The sequence below is a fragment of the Schistocerca piceifrons genome, chromosome 2 (genome assembly GCF_021461385.2).
Source record: "Schistocerca piceifrons isolate TAMUIC-IGC-003096 chromosome 2, iqSchPice1.1, whole genome shotgun sequence".
Taxonomy (NCBI): domain Eukaryota; kingdom Metazoa; phylum Arthropoda; class Insecta; order Orthoptera; family Acrididae; genus Schistocerca; species Schistocerca piceifrons.
In genome coordinates, this window is record NC_060139.1 from 627,238,018 (window position 1) to 627,259,109 (window position 21,092).

At 39.9% G+C, this 21,092-nt stretch overlaps 1 protein-coding gene across 10 annotated transcripts in view; it reads left to right on the forward strand.

Moving 5' to 3' along the window:
- The window catches only part of LOC124774969 (protein muscleblind-like), a 599,391-nt gene that overhangs the window by 519,411 nt on the left and 58,888 nt on the right, over positions 1 to 21,092 (forward strand). For 8 of the 10 annotated variants that reach the window (XM_047249702.1, XM_047249699.1, XM_047249694.1 and 5 more), the window contains 2 exons: positions 17,858 to 18,028; positions 19,564 to 19,617. In XM_047249702.1, coding sequence (XP_047105658.1) covers positions 17,969 to 18,028; positions 19,564 to 19,617 — 114 coding nt within the window. In that variant the 5' untranslated portion in view covers positions 17,858 to 17,968. The remainder of the gene's footprint in view (positions 1 to 17,857; positions 18,029 to 19,563; positions 19,618 to 21,092) is intronic. The other 2 variants (XM_047249697.1, XM_047249698.1) reach the window with 1 other exon arrangement.

Consider the following 21,092-nt stretch of genomic DNA (forward strand, 5'->3'; position numbering starts at 1 on the left):
TGGCTGAGCTGTTATTCATACTCAGGTGATTCATGTGCAAAGTTTTCCGACATGATTATGGCCCCACGACGGGAATTAACAGACACTGAACGCGGTATTCTAGTTTGAGCTAGAGCATGGGACATTCCATTTCGGAAATCGTTAGGGAATTCAGTATTTCGAGATGCACATTGTCAAGAGGGAATACCAAATTTCAGGCATTTCAGGCAGTGGCCGACACCCTTCACTTAACGACCCAGAGCAGCGGCATTAGCATGAAGTTGTCAGTGCTAACAGACAAGCAACACTGCGTTAAATAACCGCATAAATAAATGTGTGACGCACAACGAACGTATCCATATAGGTCAGAGCGGCGAAATTTGGGCTATGGCAGCAGACGACCGACGCGAGTTGTTTGCTAACAGCACGACATAACTTGCAGCGCCATCCTGGGCTCGTGAACACATCAGTTGGAACCGGAAGACCGAAAAACCGTAGCCAGGTCAGATGAGTTCCGATTCAGTTGGTAAGATCTGATGGTAGGGTTCGAGTGTGATGTAGACCCCAAGAAGCTATGGACCCAAGTTATCAACAAGGCATTGTGCAAGATGGTGGTGGCTCTATAATGGTGTGGGCTGTGTTTACGTGGGATGGACTGGGTCCTCTGGTCCAATTGAATCAACCATTGACTGGAAATAATTACGTTCGGCTACTTGGAGACCATTTGCAGCTGTTTATGGATTTCATGTTCACAAATAACGATGTCATGTCACCGGCCCACAATTTTTCACAGTTGGTTTGAAGAATATTTTGGATAATTCGAGTAAATGATTTGGCCACCCAGATCGGTCGACATGAATGCCACCGAACATTTATGGCACATAATCTAGAACTCAGCTCGTGCTCAACATCCTGCACCGACAACACTTTCGCAATTGTATACAGCTATAGAGGCAAGGTGGCTCACAGTTCTGTAGTGGACTTCTAACGACTTGTTGAGTCCATGCCACGTTGAACTGCTGCACCACCCGGCCAGAAGGTGATCCGACACGATATAAGGACGTTTCAATGACTTTTGTCACCTCAGTGTATATCATCTACATCCATATCTACATACATACTCCACAAGCCATCGCGCAGAGCATAACGGAGGGTAATACGTATCACACTACTAGTCGTTTCCTTTACTTTTACACTCGCAAATAGAGAGAGGGAAAAATGACTATTATATGCCTCCATGGCAACGGACTTGCCGCAGTGGATGCATCAGTTCCCGTCAGATCACCGAAGTTAAGCACTGTCGGGCGTGGCCGGCACTTATATGGGTGAGCATCCGGGCCGTCATGCGCTGTGGCCATTTTTCGGGGTGCACTCAGCCTCATGATGCCATTTGAGGAGCTACTCGACCGATTAGTAGCGGCTCCGGTCACAGAAAACCATCATAACGACAGGGAGAGTGGTTTACTGACCACACACCCCTCCTATCCACATCCTCAAGTAAGGATGACACGGCGGTCGGATGGTCCCGATGGGCCACTTGTGGCCTGAAGACGGAGTGAGTGATACGCCTCCATACGAACCCTAATTTGTCTCATCACATCTTCGTGGTCTTTACGTGAAATGTACGTTGGGGGGCAGAGGGCAGTAAATCGATTTGCACTCGCCCTCAAATGCTGGTTCTCTAAATTTCCGCAATAGTGCGTCGCGAAAAAAGCGTCAGCGTTCCCCCAGGGATTTCCATTTGTGTGCAGGAAGCACTTGCGCAATACTTGCGTGCTGATCAAAGCTACCGGTAACAAATCTAACAGCCCGCTTCTGAAAAAAAAAAATGTTCAAATGTGTGTAAAATCTTATGGGACTTAACTGCTAAGGTCATCAGTCCCTAATCTTACACACTACTTAACCTAAATTATCCTAAGGACAAACACACACACCCATGCCCGAGGGAGGACTCGAACCTCCGCCGGGACCAGCCACACAGTCTATGACTGCAGCGCCTCAGACACTAGAAACCTGCACTGTTACCAACACATACAATGTATCACACGTATAATCGCTGGAAACAGGAAGTTTACAGTTCTTTTCGAAATTATACTGGTTCCTGTAATAGAAATAAAGGGGGCGTGGCGGCATACATGGCTGTAACTTTAAAATTTGGATATATAGGTCATTTTTCATTTGAAACCCTTTAATGCATATGTCAATGTAATCAGGAAAGACTATAGAATTTAATAAAGTCATAAAAAATTCGATTTTTTCTACTATTTATAAGTACCCTGTATCCTTAAGTACTTATTTCTTGCTTGTAAAATAAAAGCAAGTACTATTTACGAATTACGCCTGTTCCGATGGCCGACTGCTGCCTACAAGATAAAGCGAGGCATCATCTATGATCGTGGAAAATGTGATCAACATATCGCCAAACCCTCCATGTGTTGTTGCCAATAGATCAATCATAATGATTATTCTTTATTTAAGCAGTCTTCACTTGGCCTCAAAAGGGCTGAGTGGGTGCCGTACCAAACCTCCATATCTCACAGAAAAATCTGAGGCATCGAATCCGGGTCCTTCATAACCAAAGACAGTGACGCTAACTTTTCTTCCGTTTCCATCGTCTTTCTTTCGATCAGTTTCTTCGTCGTTAATCGTCAGTGGTTCTGTGCGGATGCTGCAATACATCTTTCAAATTTCGTCGGTGAGAAGTTCATTTCTTTTTTTTTTTTCTATTACATAGCGTGATTCGTCCCCTGACCTAATACATTGAGCTAACGTTCCGGCGATCATTCGGCTACGGATGTGGTCATTTTTGTTTGTCTGATCATATTATGAAACTTGAAAGAGTAGTGGTATCGCTTGACTGGCAGTGTTCAGTGCTGCATGAGTGCGTATATACACCGAGGTTACGAAAGTCATGGGATAGCGATGTGCACATATTACAGATGGCGATAGTATCGCGTATACAAGGCATAACAGGCGAGTGCATTAGTGAAGCTGTCATTTGTACTCCACTGATGGATGTAAAAAGGTTTCTGGGGTAATTTTGACTGCACGACGGGAATTAACACACTTTGAACGCGGAACGGTAGTTGCAATTAGATACATGGTGCATTCTATTTCGAAAATCGTTAGGGAATCCAATATTCCGAGATCCACAGTGTCTAGAGTGTACCGAAAATAACAAATTTACCTCTCACCATGAACAACGCAATAGCTGACGGCCTCTACTTAACGAGGAGAGCAGCGGCATTTACGTAGAGTCGTTAGTGCTAACAGACAAGTAACACTGCCTGAAATAATAGCAGAAATCAATACGTGACGTACGACGAACGTATCCGTTAGGACAGCGCGGCGAAATCTGGAGATAATGGGCAATGGCACCAGACGACCGCCACGAGTGCCTTTGCTAACAGTACGACTTCGCTTGCACCCCCTCTCCTGGGCTCGTGACCATATCAGTTACAACCTAGACGACTGGGAAACCGTGGCGTGGTCAGATGGGTCCCAATTTCAGTTGGTAATATCTGATGGTAGAATTCGACTGTGGGGCAGACCCCAAGAAGCCGTGGACCCAAGTTATCAACAAGGCACAGTGCAAGATGGTGGTAGCTCCATAATGATGTGGTTTGTGTTTAAATGGAACTGAACAGGTCGTTGACTGGAAATGATTATGTTCGGCTGCTTGAATACCATTTGCAGCCATTCATAGACTTCATGTTCCGAAAAAACGATGGAACTTTTTAATGGATGACATTGCGCCATGTCACTGGACCACAGGTGTTCGCGACGGGTTTGAAGAACGTTCTGGACAACTCGATTGAATGATCTGGAAACACAGATCGCCCGACATGAATCCCATTGAGCGTTCATGGGTCATAATCGAGAGGTCAGTTCGTGCACAAAATCCTGCCCCGACAACACTTTCGCAGTTAAGGACGGCTATAGAGACAGCGTGGATCTCTGCAGGGGGTTTCCAACGACTTGTTGAATCCATGCCATGTCCAGTATCTGCAAAAGGAGGTCCCTCACCATATTAGGAGGTATCCCATCACTTTTGTCACCTTAGTTTATTTCTCCTATAATTAGTCACTCTCCGTTCGCGTGTATCACACGTTGTTTCAATTGAAATCATAGTTTGCTCTTCATAGTAACAGCTAGAGACTTGCATGCTGCGGCACGCCACCCTCACGCCTTAACTACACCTCGACTGACTCTGAGCCAGACGGTCATCAGATCGGTTTCGAGCCCCGCCCCCCCCCCCCCCCCCCCTCTTACAACTGTATTCTCACAATCAGTCAGATGCCAGGCGGGTACATTAAAGCTCTGGGAAGCATCTGCCTCCAAATAGTAGCGACTGCGTTACAAATATTTACAGCACCTGTACTTCATAAATTATACTTCCTCAAACTATGGAAACTTGCTAAAGTTATAACCCAACCAAAATCAGGAAGGATCAGCTGTTTCTGCAAAATGATCGACCAGTTTATCTTTTACGCTGTCTTGGAAAAATTCTCGAAAAATTATCCTAAATTTTTTCCGCGATTTCCAAAGCTCAAGATGAATCATCATTCCACAGCAGTTCAGTTTCCGTGGAAGACACGGCACTATTCATCAAGCAGTGAGACTTTTTGAACACAACTATATAGCCTAGCAAATAAATCACAGGACAGGAAAAGGATTTAATCAAGTGTGACATTAGGATTCATCTGTGGATTACTTCAACTCGACTGCCTACGCCTTTTAGTAAAATTGCATAATCATTTGTGCATAGTAGAAAGCTGTTCTACGTCAAGGATTCGTTATTAACCCTACCCTTTATTCAAAATGATTCAAATGGCTCTGAGCACTATGAGACTTAACTTCTGAGGTCATCAGTCCCCTAGAACTTAGAACTACTTAAACCTAACTAACCTAAGGACATCGCACACATCCATGCCCGAAGCAGGATTCGAACCTGCGACCGTAGCGCTCGCGCGGTTCCAGACTGTAGCGCCTGTAACCGCTCGGCCACCCCGGCCGGCCCTACCCTTTGTTCTGTCAGCACTAACGACATTTCGCAACAACCTGGCGGCTACTATTGTTGTTTGCATACGATACAGCTATTTATAGACGCTACTCAAACCTAAACCATCGCTGCAAATTACAATGACAGCTTGAAGAAATCCAGAAAGGTGCTCTTCTTTCGAAAATTGCAATTAATAAATACAAAACTCGGTTTATTATGTTTACCAACAAACGAATAACACAAGATGATCAAATTATTAGAAATTGAACCACCCTACAGTGGAAAAACAATATCCAATACCTACATCTCATTAACGGCTCTAAATTAACATCTGTAGCAAAGGAAATCAATCCTTATATCAAATGTACTCACTGCTGAAAGGTGATTAACTCAACATCAAGACTAAACTAAAAGTATACAAAGTCTTTCATCTTCCTGTACTCACTTACGGCTCTGAAATTTGTCAAACTCTTTACTGTGAAGCGTTCAGTTGCAGTAGATCGTTCATGAAGTACTAAAGCCTGACGAAGCTCCTCAGTTTGTCATTCGGCAGTGACTTCGTTCAATACATCTCGCTAACTCAATAAAGCGTCGTAATACTTAACAGTATTACCAACAGATGTCAGAACTGTGTAATTGTGTGCACCCAATGGTTTACGCACTTGCAGCATCTGATCTAATTTCACCATATGAATTTCACCAGACAAGGAAAAGACAAACAGAGAGGGCTATTTCATATGAAGAAAGAAATAAGTTTAACCTTACTCGTTAATTTCGTGTGATAGCCCAACAAAAGTTTTACTTTGTTTGATACACTCTCACCAACGATATGCGCCATAATGTTATGTTTGTCTTAAAATTAAGCCCTAAACAGAATGAATATGTTTTGTCATTAAATCTATGTACCTACCGTAATTAATTTTTCATTAATTTTCCTGTCGATTTTATTTTTCTCTAGATTAATAATCCTTCAGATTCAAAAAGTAAAATGTCACGTTGAGCCATTGGTATGAATTCAGGTAAAATCCCACTTTCTTTTATTCGGTAGGCAGTTTTTGTATCTGATCGCTGTTATTCTACACTTAGAAAGTCACGATAGCGGAAAAGTCGTGAAATTTTGGGTTTATTCGCCGAGTTAGGTGATGAGAAAGCCAAATACAACTGTTGTTCAAAGTCTCCTTCATAAAAAGGAGGAAATACGTATAATCTTGTTCGTCTTGTTCGCATGAGGTATCCAATAGAGTCTTTGTCAGTTGTTTAACGCCTACTTCTGCACCTTTCGATGCAGTACCACTTCAGCAGTAGTTAGCCGACCTCAGAATCAAGAAACATTGTGTTCGTATTTTGTGAAGCTTCTCAAAAAAAAAAAAAAAAAAAAAAAATTGCAGGAGACAGATGTCGCACTTGTAAAGGGTATGGTGAAAGATGATTTGCCCTTCAGCATAGCTGAGAGCAAGCATTTTCAAAAGTTCATAGGTAAACTGAACGGCGCTCACAAAATGTCAGCAGTCAGCATGGAAGAGCATTTCCAACACACTTCTTCAACAACAGTACACCATGACAAAGGAAGTGGCGAAAACCAAAATTAATTCTGCAGAAGCGGTCGCACTGACAGTGCACGTGTGCACTTCAGTCAGAAATGAGAGCTGTTTGTCGGTGACTGCACACTTTGTTTAAGACCTAAAGCTGGCTTCTTCCCTCGTAGAATGCTTTAAATACGATGAAAGGCACACTTCAGAACCGCGGCGTATTAACAGGTAATGGAGCTTTGGAGAAAAAGTCGTGTGTGTATTAGCGACAACGCTGCTAATATTCGGATTGGAAACACATACTTTGTTTTGCGCACTGCCTGAATTTAATTGTTTAAAATGGGCTTCAGAACATTCAACGCATTTTGAATAAAGCAAAAAAAAATTGCCAGTTTCTTTAGAAACACACGCAGATCAGCACGAAAATCAAAAAATCGCAGGAATTGTCGAAATTTTAAATACATTAATACAGAATACCATTACAATGTGGAATTCAGCCTTTGATATGCTGCAAAGAACAGCTGATGTCAAGAATTTCCTGGTGTGGCACATAACTATCGCTTATCGGGAGCTTCCAAATTTGACTACAGATGACACTGTAAGCCAGTGAAACATTGAAAGTTTACGAATTCTGTACTGAGGAATTGAGCAGTGCAATGGTGACCATTGCATGGAAAGTTATACTCCTCATTCCATCCTTAGAAAGATGGCGTTAAAGATTTGTCAGTAACACTGAATTTCGTGGTGGTGGGCAGCTTATCGGGATCTTCCAAATTTGACTACAGATGACATTGTAAGTATTATACAAGCCAGTGAAGCATTGAAAGTTTACGAAGACTATACTGAGGAATTGAGCAGTGAAATGGTGACCATTGCATGGAAAGTTATACTCCTCAGTCCATCCTTAGAAAGATGGTGTTAAATATTTGTCAGTAACACTGAATTTCGTGGTGGTGGGCAGCTGCAAAAATCCCCTTTCCATTCACCAAATATACTTCCAGTCTCTGGGTTGAATTTGATGACGTGTTTTCCAGGCTGTTGAGTAATCCACACCCGAGAGCTGCTGCAATAGTGGAAGTGAAAATATACTCTGACGGAAAAAAAATCGAAGCTCCGCAAAATAGTTAATGTAGAGTAAAGGATTTTCGGGAATACATTTGTCTAGGTAACATAATTAAGTGATTAACATTGCAAGAGCACAGGTCAATGCAAGCGCAAGATAAGCTATTGCAAATGCGAACTTCAGGTACATTAACCGTTGTAACTGCTAGAATGTTGAATGCAAGAATGCAAACGGGCATTCATTGTGTTGTACAGATGTCGGAGGTCAGTTTGTTGGATGGAGTTCCAAGCCTGTTGCACTTGGTCGATCAATACAGGGGCGGTTAATGCTATTTGTGGATGGTGCTGGATTTTATTTATTTATTTATTTAGCGTATGGCTCATAACATCACAGTAAAAATTACAGAAACAACACGATTTAAAAAATAAACAGTTTGTATATAAGGACACCACCAATTGTAAATTTACACTCACAGAAGAGCAATCACAAACAAACGTCCAGCTTAGATAATATATAGTCGATTGCCTCTTGGGTCGCCATTAGGAAATCCTGTGGGCCACCCTCATATGCCCTTAGTGTGCGTTCCTGCACGATGTGTTTGACCGTCTGTCTCTCAGCGCCACAGTTGCAAGCGGCCGAAGGAAGTTTACCGCATCTGCGTAAGGAGTCGGCGCATCTCCCACAGTTTCTGATGCGATTAAGAGTTGACCAAACTTTACGAGGGCAATATGCCCTCAATATTGAAATGGCAGATTCGGATGCACGGTCCGAGATCCTTAGTCAGTTGGTCCCTAAAGGGACCGTTGTATGTATCTTGCATAGCGCTTTGTCTGTCGTTCTGTTTCACTGTGATGTGGGGCAGGAATTCTTCGTTCGGTCTGCTGCCAGTTGCGTTAGTTCATTTAGCGTTACCAGGGTGTCTGACGATGTCCCATATAGGCCCATCAGGAGATAGATCTGGTGATCGAGCAGGCCAAGGGACACATCGACACTCAGTAGATCATATTAGGTTACAACAGCGGTTTGTGGGCGAGCGGTGCCCTGTTGGAAAACATATGACAGTACAGCCGGTCGAATTACCAGATTGACGTTCAGATTTGCAGTCATGGTGTATATGATAACCACGAGAGTGCTCCTGCTGTCATACGAAATCGCACCCCAGACCATAGCTCGAGGTGTACGTGTTTCTATCACGCAGATAGGTTAGTTGCACGCCCTCAACTGGTCTCTTTCTAACCAACACACTGGCACCGAGGCACAACTAGCTTTCATAAGGAAACACAACAGACCTCCCTGTCCTCCAATCAGTTCTCGCTTGACACCACCGAAGTCGCAAATGGCGGTGGTTCCTGATCAGTGGGATGCAATCTACAGGGCGTTTGGCTCGGAGCTGTTCTTGAAGTAACCGATTTGTAACAGATTGTTATCACGGTGGAGCCAATTGCTGCTGCAGATGCAGGACTACATTCCTGCCAAGTCTTTCCGCAATTTCACAGAAGGGACCATTCAGCTTTTGTAGCCCTATTACATTCTCGTTCAATTCAGTGAGGTGTTGATAGTGGCGTCTTTGTCGCCTTAAAGGGATTCTTGACGAACTTCAACCAACGCGTCCAATCTCATAGTAAATAACGCTCACGGCCATTACATTGTGTATTTGAAAGGAGACCTGATCTGCGTCCTCATACTGGCGCTACTAGCGCTAATCCTATGCGACTGACGTTAAACTTGAATAGGCATGATCTTTTAAAAAAACACACCTACCAACTTTCGTTTAAGTCGCACAATTCCTTCTTGGTGTTAACGATTTTTTTCCCATCATTGTATTTGCTACAACCCCCGCTACAGAGGCAAGGCTGTCCGGTTCTGTGGTGTTCTGAACGGCAGTCAGTGCAGCTCTCACTTTCTGAACTCACAAAAATGCGACTGTGTACTTTTGCAACCTCTACGACATGTGAAAGAGAGTTCTCGAAGGCAGGACAGGAAATGAGTGTATCATTTTTTTAAACGGAAATATCTAAACATTCGCTTCAGAAGTGACGCCTAGTCCGTTTAATATTACTCATAGAAGTATCTTTTTAATCAGGCTAATCCCCAGAGTGTCATTTAGTGTAATTATTTGAGTACTGTGCGTGAAATAAACAGACCTACAGGAAGAGTTTTCTTTCTGTCATGGATTCTGCACATGCTTCACTTCCAGGCTGAAGCCGGCTTCACACACGCAACGAAAGCATCGCCACAAGTCAAATCATTCTGGAGTGGCGCAGTGAGCTACCGTTCACACAGGACGCCACAAATTCTTCGTAATTGCGCAGTTTGCAAAATGGCGTCACCTGTCTCAGCTGATTAAACGGCTGTACATATTACTAAATAAGATGTTTTGGAAACATAATAAATGTAAAATATTACTTACCAAAGTGTTTCTCGTCTCTCTTGTCTCGACTACATGTTTTAAGAACCGGTCTGCAGCTTCAAACCAAGCAAGGCTGGGTTTATAAATACCGTCTGTAGACGCACCACTCTTAAGTGATTTCAGTACTTTTTTATGTTCATTCATGTAAGCATTTCGAATGCTTCGAATTTTTAATTTTGTTGTAGCTACATCAATTCCAGGTACATATTCACGCATACTGTTTAATATTTCAATTAATGCAGCATCTCTCAAATTTCTGTCTTTGTATGATTCGCTTTTGTGGTTCCAAAGGCATTCTCGTTCTTGAGACACCTCCAAGAATCCCATAATTGTCGCTGTTGACAACTTTTTCGACATATTAATAGCAAACGCACAAACAAGAGCACTATCTGCGAACGAATACGCACTAGAAAGGTTTGAATCCAGCCGCGAGGTAGCAATCGAGTGACGTTATTCGATTGTGGAGAAGGCAAAATGGCGCAACAAAGTAGAACCAAGTTCAACATTTTGTGGCGTGACAAAAGTTGCGCTTCTTAAATGGCGCCACCGAAAACTAGGAGTTCACACATGCAACTACAAAGCAACTGCAGTTCGCCATTAGCAGTGGCGATACTTTTGTTGCCTGTGTGAACCTGGCTTTAGAAAGTAAGCATTTTACTTGCATGCTGGCTGTGCTCACACTGTCAGTGTCTTCATTTGTATCCTTAATGGCGTAAGACCACAGCTGATAAACAGGATAGCACGGTGAAGAGAAGGCCGATGAGTGACACAGCGACGATGAAGACGGAGAGGGCAAGAGTGAGAGAGTTGCAGCCGAATCAAATGACTTACGAGAGAACCATGAAGTGTTTGAAACACCAGTTCATTGAAATTGAGTGTTTGTTTCACACTTCATACTAGTGAAAATTTAATTTTGAACGATTCGTTCACGAGCTATCCATCATTAGTGTGAAAGCTTAACATGGAACGAGTACGCGTAACGTTTACATCCTCATAATCATCAGTTTCTGAAGCATAACCTGGCAGCTGGTTGAACTGTAAATACTATCAACTGTATAGTCTGTTACCAAATCGCTGTTTCGGAACGCGTTCCAGTTGAAAGTTGCCTAAGTAACGCCATCCAGAGACAACAAAAATTTGATTTTCAATGTTTCACGAAATTATTGATCGAATTTAAAATATTGTCATAATATACCTATTTAGAGGTACTAATAGTATAACGTTACGATAAAAGTTGAACGCAATAAGACAGGTATAGTATAAATCTGAAGCGGCATGGCGCGCAGATACCCGGATTCTATTTGTCCAGTATTTGGGCACTTAGTAACTTCCTACAACTTTTATACATCATTTCAAACCTTTAGGAAACTTTTTCTCGCTGACACTCTTCCACAAAATCCTGATAGACAAAAAATTCTATCGCTTACCATATTTCCGCTGTTCATGCAGTCTAGCTGACGTTTTAATGTATTACTTCTTTACTACCAACTCCATTCGCTACCTATTTTGCAAACAGTATCAACATAAATAAAAATATAGAAGATCTGAAAGGCATATCAACAAAAGTGATAAAACGCTGTGCTAGGTATCTTACAAAGCGTCTGACATTCCTGATAAATTTAGTAATGGTAGAAGTAGTATTCTAAAATGATTAAAAAGCTGCAAGGTACTGTTAGTATTTAAAGGAGGGGGTGAAGTAGATCCAGGAAACTATAGACCCATAACGATCACATCTGTTCTATCTAAAGTAGTAGAAACAGTCATAAAATATAGAAGTGTAAGACATATTAAATGAGACACAACACTACGACTGCATTGGAAAACTTCATAACATGCATCATTGAGGCCTGGGATCATCGAAGGGAAATATAAGTGGCGATCAAAAAGTTTCCGTTTGTAGCTCGTCTAGTCCAGAACTGGTATACCAATCAGGGCTACCGACGCTCCAGGTTGAAAATACCTGTTTGATAAGGCACCCTGTCCATCCTGCTGTGTGAAGAAGTCCTTAACTCGCTGCACATCCTCATCTGACAGGAGTGATCGACCCTTTAAGTCCTTCAAGAGACTGAAGGTATGATAATCACATGAGGGGCGATCAGGACTAAGGTTGGTGCTCGAGTGTCTCCCACTTGAGTTAGCGTAACATCTGCAGTAAGGGAGTGTGTATTATCATGAAGCAGCAACAACCATTCCACACAGTGGTTTTCGACAGACGTGCTGACCAATACATATTCTTCATTCTCCGAAGGATGTCTGTCACTGTTTACCCTTCAGCAGAATAACAGCGCCCAGCATTTGATACTAACATTGCCACAGTTCATATTTCTGTGTCTTTCATATGCACATCAAAAGACACAAAAGCCACACCAATCCCACACCTACATGTTGGTGCATAGTAGTCGTACTCTGTTACATATTTGTGTAACAGTGTCCTCAGACAGAAACTGTTTGATCAGCCCTTATAATCTAGTGTATACTTAGACCTTTCCAAATCTTTTGACTCTGTCTGTCATAGAATTGTTGTAGAGAAACTGGACTCCTCAGGCATAAGAACCTTTATTGAAAATAGACTACAGTGTATTGAAATGAAATCTGGAAACGCAAAGAAAAATGTCTATTCTGATTTTCTGCAGGTAAAATGTGGAATACCATACCTTAGGGCTCATTACTAGTACCTTCACTCTTTATCTTGTATATAAATGATATGCCTATTGCAGTAAATGAAAAAGTGATTAAGTATACCAATGACTCAGCTTTACTAGTATGTATCCACTCGCTGAAGGACTTGGAAAAGAGAACCACTTCTCAGCATGTAAATGCCAGAAAGGCTTGTTTTTTTTGGGGGGGGGGGGGGGGGGGGGCGGCGGGGCAGCCTACAAAATTTAAAACAAACTAACAGGTCAGAGGATTTTATCCTAATCATTGACTTAGATGAAATGGACTGCAATAGGTTCCTGGGAATAAAGGTGAACAAATTTCTGACGTGAGAAAACCTTTAAGATATGTTAAAAATAAGTACAAATACGTTTTTAATGCCGTAAGGTGGATACAGAAACATTGTTAAAAATGTAATATGGGTTTATCTTCTGACATATATTGTACTGTATGCCAATATGGGGAGGAATAGCAGATTTACACATTTAGAGAATTTTAAAACTTTAAAAGAAAACAATCAGATGCTTAGCAAAACAAACACCACAGGACTCTTGTAAAAAGAAATGAAAACAATATTAAATATCATTTGCGCCAATTTTGTACGTATACAGACTATACTTTTTTGATAGTAAATTGCACAGCATGTTCTAACATTTTTCTGACAACATGAGACAGTGTGGTACTGGGGCGCAAGACTCACACATCTCTTGCAGTTGACTTACATATTGGAGCCGATCCTCTTCTCCGGGTAATCAGCTATGTCGATCCCCCAAAAGCTTCTTCTCCAAAGACTATAGTGAGTACAGGAATTTATTAAGCTACTTCTCTATTCTTGAAATGATTTGTGTACTTGTGGAACACTTTCATTCATGGTATATTTTCATCTCTCAACACAAAGCAATATTTACTCCTTTTCACATAATTAAGTAAACTCTGGCAAGCCCACTGGTGTCTTTAAATGCCAGACTCGGTAAACACAAGTACAATATCATATGTTGTAACAATCCAATAATTAATGGACATCACATGTGTCCTGTCTCATGCAGATCTAAGATATAAAGTAAGTCTCTAGCAAGTCCAATACATGAATGTGCATAGAAATCTATATTCAATTGTTCGTTAGCACTACATAATTATTCCCTGAGTTTTCATCATGTCTTCTGTGGCACTGGTGGCAAACACATGTCATTGTCAGTGACTCACCCTTCTTACAGTCTTCTAATAACAAACTTCCGACCTGCACATAGAAACAGGTGGATCGGTAGAAACATTCTCACTCTCCCACACTCGTACCTAAAATCTCGGGTGTTCAAGACGATGGAAGGCTGAGTGTTTCTAGAATTTATCCCGAAATTCTTGAGGCACTACAACCTATAAACGGAGATTTTCATGACAGAACACAAGAACTGGAGAAAATTACCATACCTGCAGCAAAAGTTTGAAAATGACAAATAAACACCCTACAGATGCAGGGAGCTCATTTTCTAACAGGCCAAGAGCTAACATAAAGAGCATAAAGGAATTGAGCATCTTCAAAAGAAAACTGAAGACACATTTCCTCCCCAGATGTTGGTCTAGGGGGAAGCAGTGCTGGTGGTTATCTACCACAGGACAAATGTGAATTTGAAGTTGGAAATGGAGTAAAACATTTCGTTTTTATGTGGAAACAAATTCCCCAAAAGAAGGAAAAATGGAAGACACCTTGTAGTGCTGAAAATACAGAAAAGAACGTGCAGACTAAGTCGAAAATTCTTCCTGATTCTGTGTATTAGTGCAAATATGATTTTAAAGAGTTTTCCAGATATAAAAATGCCTGCAGTATGCCTAATATGTATGATCTAAAAAATTAGTTTTCAATTTGTATAAACGTATTAGTATTTTCTGCAGTATGGAAAAACATATAACTTTGTCGACTTTGCTTATTTATCCAAGACTGTAACATAAATTAGTGCAGGCTATTAGTATTTATCATAACTGTGTATTACTAAAAATATAGTTTTCTCTGAGTTTTTTTTACCATATCTGCAGTAGCTGGTTACTACTGATTATCTATTAACATTATTATTCATTTTTTTATTTATCTATTTATTTATTCATCCAGTATGTCTCTACAGATTGTGGGGTGTCATTTGCTCATCACACACACAAGTTACATATAACTTCAAAATTTATTGTAATAGTACAGTAAATTCATTATATTTGATCTTGCTGTAGCAGCAGTAGTAGTTTTTTAATATTCTTGCTTCATGTCTATTGTGCTTCACATGGTTTAAGAATTCTGCCACTGAATAGAAGCAGTGTTCTAATAGGAATGCCCTTAGGGATTTGTGAAACAGAGAAAATGAAGAAATGACTTTAATTCTATGTGGCAGACTATTGCACGTTTGTATTGCACTATTTGTATTGGAGGTTTTGAAGGCTGTTGTCCTTACTGACTAAACATGGAGTTTGTCTTTTTGCCTGGTCTTATGTTCATGTGCATTGCAGTTTTTATTAATCTCTTTGATATTTTTCCTCAGATATTTACAATTTTCTAGAATATAAAGACAGGGGAGAGGGAGGATGGAAGACTTCTGAAAGAGGGACCTACATGAGTCAGTCTGTTTTGCATGGTGCGTTGCTCTTATAGCTCATTTTTGGGCCGGGAAGATTACTGAGCTAGCAGCTGTGCTACCAAATGATTCAAATGGCTCTGAGCACTTTGAGACTTAACATCTGAGGTCATCAGTCCCATAAAACTTAGAAGTGCTTAAACCTAACTAACCTAAAGACATCACACACATCCATGCCCGAGGCAGGATTCGAACCTGCGACCGTAGCGGTCGTGCGGTTCCAGACTGAAGGGCCTAGAACCGCTTGGCCAGCTGTGCTACCACAGAATATAATTCCATACTGTAGAATACTGTGGATCTGGGCAAAGTATGCAATTCTAACAGTGTGGAAGCTTGTTTTTTTGTGCAAGTAAGCATTGGCTGTAGCATACTTTTTTCATTGTTGTTTTTGTTTTCGTTATATGCCTCTGCCATTTAAAATCATTTTGAAACCATATGCCTAAAAATTTTGTTTCCAGTGAGGGTGTAATTCCACTGGCATTTATTGTTACAGAAGTGTTGCAGGCTTTCCCTTTCAAACAGAAACTAAGCACAGTTGTTTTGGAAGTGTTTATTATTAATTTATTCTCTCCAAACCAACCACTTATCTGGTCTGTAGCTTGATTTATATTTTCTCGTACTGTGTTTGTGTTTCCCCTGTAAGAAGGGGACTCCAGTTTTGATTTTGCCTGCATCTGAAAAACATGTTCTATTGCTATCATTTAGTTCATATATTATTACTACTTTTAGTTCCCAATTTGTCAGGTATGAGGAGAACCATTGTAATGTGATGCCTCTAATGCCATACTTTTGGAGTTTTTCCGACAGCATTCTGTCATCCAAAATGTCAAAAGCTTTGCTTAGATCTAAGAAAATACCAGCAGCATTTTTTTTGTAGTATCCAGTGCTTCTAGAGCGTTTTCTGTGAATGATTTCATTCAAGGATGTGTCATGGAGAGGGACTGAGTGGGAGGCAAAGATTTACTTTATTCTTTTGGTTAATTGGCTATCTTTCTTATTATTAATTATTAGATTTTTTTTTTTGTATTGTCTTCGTAGTATTGCCTGAAGAGATCTGCAATCTGCCGTGGGCCAGTAATTCTCTTGTTGTCACAGTTCAGTGTGATATTGTCTTTTTTACTATTTCCTTCCTGGTTTATTACATTCCAGATTGTTTTGCTTTTATTTTCTGACTCTGATATTGACTTACATTGGCCATTATTTTTGCCTAACATATGACCTTTCTATACACCTGAATATATTTTGTGATATAACTGTTAAGGAGAGGGGCTATGTTGTGGTTTTTCCTGTAACTGAGCAATTTTCTTTTGTGTAGCTTGAGACTTTTATGCCTCTTATTATCCATGACTTTGCTTTTAGGTTTGTGTTCTTACCACCCATGATTTGAGAGGAAATACTGCTTCAAAATAATAGTTGAAGATGTCAGAGAATTTTTCAAACTTTTTGTTGCTGTCACGCAACTGAGAAACTTCTTTCCCACCTTTCTCTTGATAACAAGTGATTGAATATTTCTGTGCTTTGTGTGTTGAAACTTCTTGCAGTCACAGTACTTTTATGATTTTGTCTTGATAGTAAACAGTCTGAGAGGGTTACCACATGAGCTTCATGAGCACTAAAATTTGTATTTACACATTTTGCTGTATAAGGTGTGTTAACAAATATTTGGTCCACAGTAGTGGCAGAAGTTTTTGTGATTCTTATTGGGGTTGTGATTGTTTGCTTTAACTTGAAAGTATCTGTTAGGTTGAGCAACAGTCCTTTTCTCCTGCTTGCTGCAAGAAAGTCAGTGTTGAAATCCCCACACAGCACTATTGATTTCTTGCATACATGTATCCTATTTAGTAATGTTTAAGTTTATTGATAAATACCTCAAAGTTCCAATTTGGTGAGCGATAGATACACATGACAACTGTATTTGCACCACTGAGTTCTACAGTTGTTGCTTCAAAGTCTCTTTCTGTATTGAGGTACTTAAAACTTCAATAGTTTTGAATTTCAGCCACTTTCAATTAAAATAGCAGTACTTCCATTTCTGTACTTTCCTCTACAGAAGTGGTTTGCAAGTGTGTAACCTGGTATTATAAATGAAGCAATCTGATCTGCCTTTAACTAATGTTCTGAGAAACATAGAACATCGACAAAATGCAGTTTAGTGTTTAGCAAAATCTCAATGTCTGATACCTTGTTTGTGTCTGACCTGACATTCTGGTGGTGTACGGAGAGATACTTGTCTCTGCAATTTATTTGTGTACTGTATTTTAAATTAACGTGCAAATTTCCTAAGGGCATTATTATTACATCACTTATCTCAGTTTTGTTTGGTGGTATTCAGTCCATAAAAATCATTGGTGCAGGTGCTATATGTGTCAGTGACAAATTTTGAAGAACTGCCAATGTGGCATGTCTGATATCATTGTAAAATATGATCTGTTGGGGGAAAAAATAACTTTTTCTCACTTACACACTTAAAGTAAAAAAATTGAACACATTAACTCATTTGTAAAGTGATAAGATGTTTGAAGCCATTTTATGCAAGGGACTGCAATTCGTTAAGGAATCTGGGTTTGCTGATAATGAGCTAATTGTAATTTGTGTGTACTGTTTCAGGGGCGGTGTAACCGAGAGAAGCCTCCTTGCAAGTATTTCCACCCACCACAGCACCTGAAGGATCAGCTGCTGATTAACGGTCGCAATCACTTGGCCTTAAAGAACGCTCTGATGCAGCAAATGGGGCTGACGCCTCCTGGGCAGCCCATTATCCCAGGCCAGGTCACTGTGGTAAGTGCGGAACTCCATAGCTAGACTCACCAGCATGCTTGCGCTTCTGTTTATCCTTGGATCCATCCCCTCTGTTACCTCCTATTGCCGACTCTGTTACTGCTTTATTGTTGTTTTAGACACATCTCTTCTGTGAGCACTCACAGCTGAACTTGCAGTTATTTTCTCTTTTTCTCTTTTTGGTCAAGAGAGTTGGCATATTAAATAACATGAGATATATCAAAAAAATATTATGATTCACCTGTAACATAAGCAAAAGCACTATTTGCTGCAACCTGGCTGTCTGTGGTTCTATACAGAATAATGTGATTTGCCACAGAATTGCAACTGATGCTGAGCCCAGAAGCCACAAAAAGAAGATTGTAGTTCTCGTCCGATAAATCCTCAGCAAATTTGACATTGCATTTAATTCTTGAACTCTAGTCTGTAAAAGATATCACCATAACTTTGTATTTTTGTTGAATTAAGGCATCCACAAGGAATTTTTATTTTGATAATGAGCACAATAAAATAAAGGGATATGGGGAAGTTATTGTCTTTTTTTCCCTCTCCCTGATGTACTGTGCTATCATGGGGCTTGATATGAATTCATATGAAGTGATTCCAACCAATAAGAAATCCAGTAATATCTAGTTAAATAATTTTGTGAAATTTTTAAGCTAAGTAAAAAGACTTTCACAATACAAATATTTCAGTTTACAGTATAACTGACCATGAACCTGAATCATGGTTTAGGTCCGTTTACAAGCCACATTTTTTTCCATCTTTCCTTTCTTCTATTTTTCTGTTTCAGCAGCTGTACTTTCACTTACTATTGAGTGATGTTGTCCTTCAATATGCAATATGTTTTATATTTCCTTTTAGTATTTTGAGGTGCTCTGCAGGGTCAGTTGCAGTAGGAATAGCCCAGCTTCAGAGTGATGACGAAAGAATGATTAAGTACAGAGATTTGTGTACATACTTAGATTTATCATGGCATGTATTTGTTACTGACTAATAGCAAATAAGAAGAAAAACTGTGTTTCGCTTGTACTTGGCAGCTTAAGTATAACACTTGTTTCAACAATAAATATATTAGTTGTTACCATAATTTAATATTTTCATGTTGGTTTAGGTAGCCTTACTGTACTTCTAGCAATTAGAACACTCTACTTCTTCGTAAAAAGTTGTAATTTTAAGAATGTAGTTTGCAACAACATCCAAGTAATGCTGCAGGCAGCCTAAGTTTGCCTGAGTTACCTAGCTTTCATGTCAAGCCATGTTATGAGTTGTATAATATGGCAGAGTGTGAAACACTGAGACTGTTGTAGACATAGAAAATGTTATTTAACACATTCTCCTGAAAGTTCTTTTCATAGCATGGTTCTGATATACCCCATATGTATGATTTGTTTTGCTTAGTTTGACAAGAGTTATCCCTCTTTTTCATAATAGTGTAACAGTATTGTGGAATGCTGTAGTTCACCATGTCTTGCACTCCTAATTACTTTAAGTGATATTTTTGCTATGTTTTCACATTTTTCTTTATTTTTGAGGTTGGCGGGAAGTTGCCGTTTGCTACCCCACTGACGCTTGGGCAGCCTTTAATGGTAACATGGTTTGGCTTCTGTAATCTTCTCACTGTCAGCTCTCTTATCTTTTCTATCAAAGCTTGTAGTGGCTTGTGTCTTAATGTGTAGAACCAATGACAATGTATTATTATAAAGTTTGGTGCCACAAGAATTAATCTATAACTCTTAACAAATGAACTATGCATGTACAGCCATTTATCACTCACAGAGAGTCGTATATAGTTTAACATTGGATCATTAATATGCTTTGGGAAATATATTTCAGTAATGGAGTATGTGTTTCATTAGAAATTCTTGAAGATTCTTTTTGTAAAACTGTGCTCTAGCTCTTGGAGCACTGACTATCATAATCAGTGCAAACAAAATGAATGTGATAATGGGAAATTCTGGGTTCAAAACTAACAGTGGAATGAGTAAAGATATGCACTCAATGTATAGCAAATGGAAGTATTCTACTTTGTATAGGCACATAAACAAAAACTTCAACACTGTATCCACACATGTGTCAGTGTGACTGTATGGAGGGAATGAGATGGATATTGAGGGATCAAAGGGCAGAAAAAATGATAAATAAGCAGAGGGAGACAGCCTTGAGTAAGGTTCCTTTCCATAGTCCTTGTTCCCCCTCTCCCTTTTGCCTCACTTCTCCATGCGTCTTCCATGTTCACTACATCTGCTTCATTGTGGACATTACTTATTCCAGTCAGGCTACTGTGCAAGAAGACTGTAGAAGTATGTGCCCACAGATACTGACTTTTTGCATTCCATTGTACAGATGCCAGTGTAAACAAATTAGATCACAGTAATTGGGTATGAGAAGTTAGAAAATTTGTTTCCCAGCTCTGTTCCACACTCATAGGCCACAAGTCATATGTAGATCCTTCAAAGCAGGGATCAAATATTTGCAGATCAGCTCATTATCAATACGTGAATTGAAATAAGTGCCCTTAAAATAAAATTATTATTTCTGTGCTGTTATTGCATTATTCAGTTACTGGAATATTTGCAGTCTGAACACTGATAATAGGTACCAGCATAGGTGCATTGCTTTTTAGTAGTGAGAATTATAATACGAGCAGAATACTCTTATAATAAAGGTTATAATACAATTCTGCAGTACATGGTAGAGGATCATTTTGGTAAGTGGTAAGCATAAAATTAGGAAGTGGTAAATGATACATATTCATTGTATTATCATTTGATAGAGCCTGTGGAGAACATACTACTTAAACAACATATTGGGATAATTGGCAGTGGAAATAAGAGTGCAAAATATCAAAGAACAAGAAAAAACAGTTGATATTGAAATTTCTAATATGTTTGTGCTGCATATCCAGTTGTCTTGCCAAATCAGTTATGGGTGGAAGATTGAGTTTATAATCTAGTTTAAAGTGAACAAGTGGTGGGGCTTATCTTCCCTAAAATGGTTTAGGAGTGGATAACTGAATTCATTATTTTCCTTTTTTCTGTAATGTAAATATAAGTAACATCTC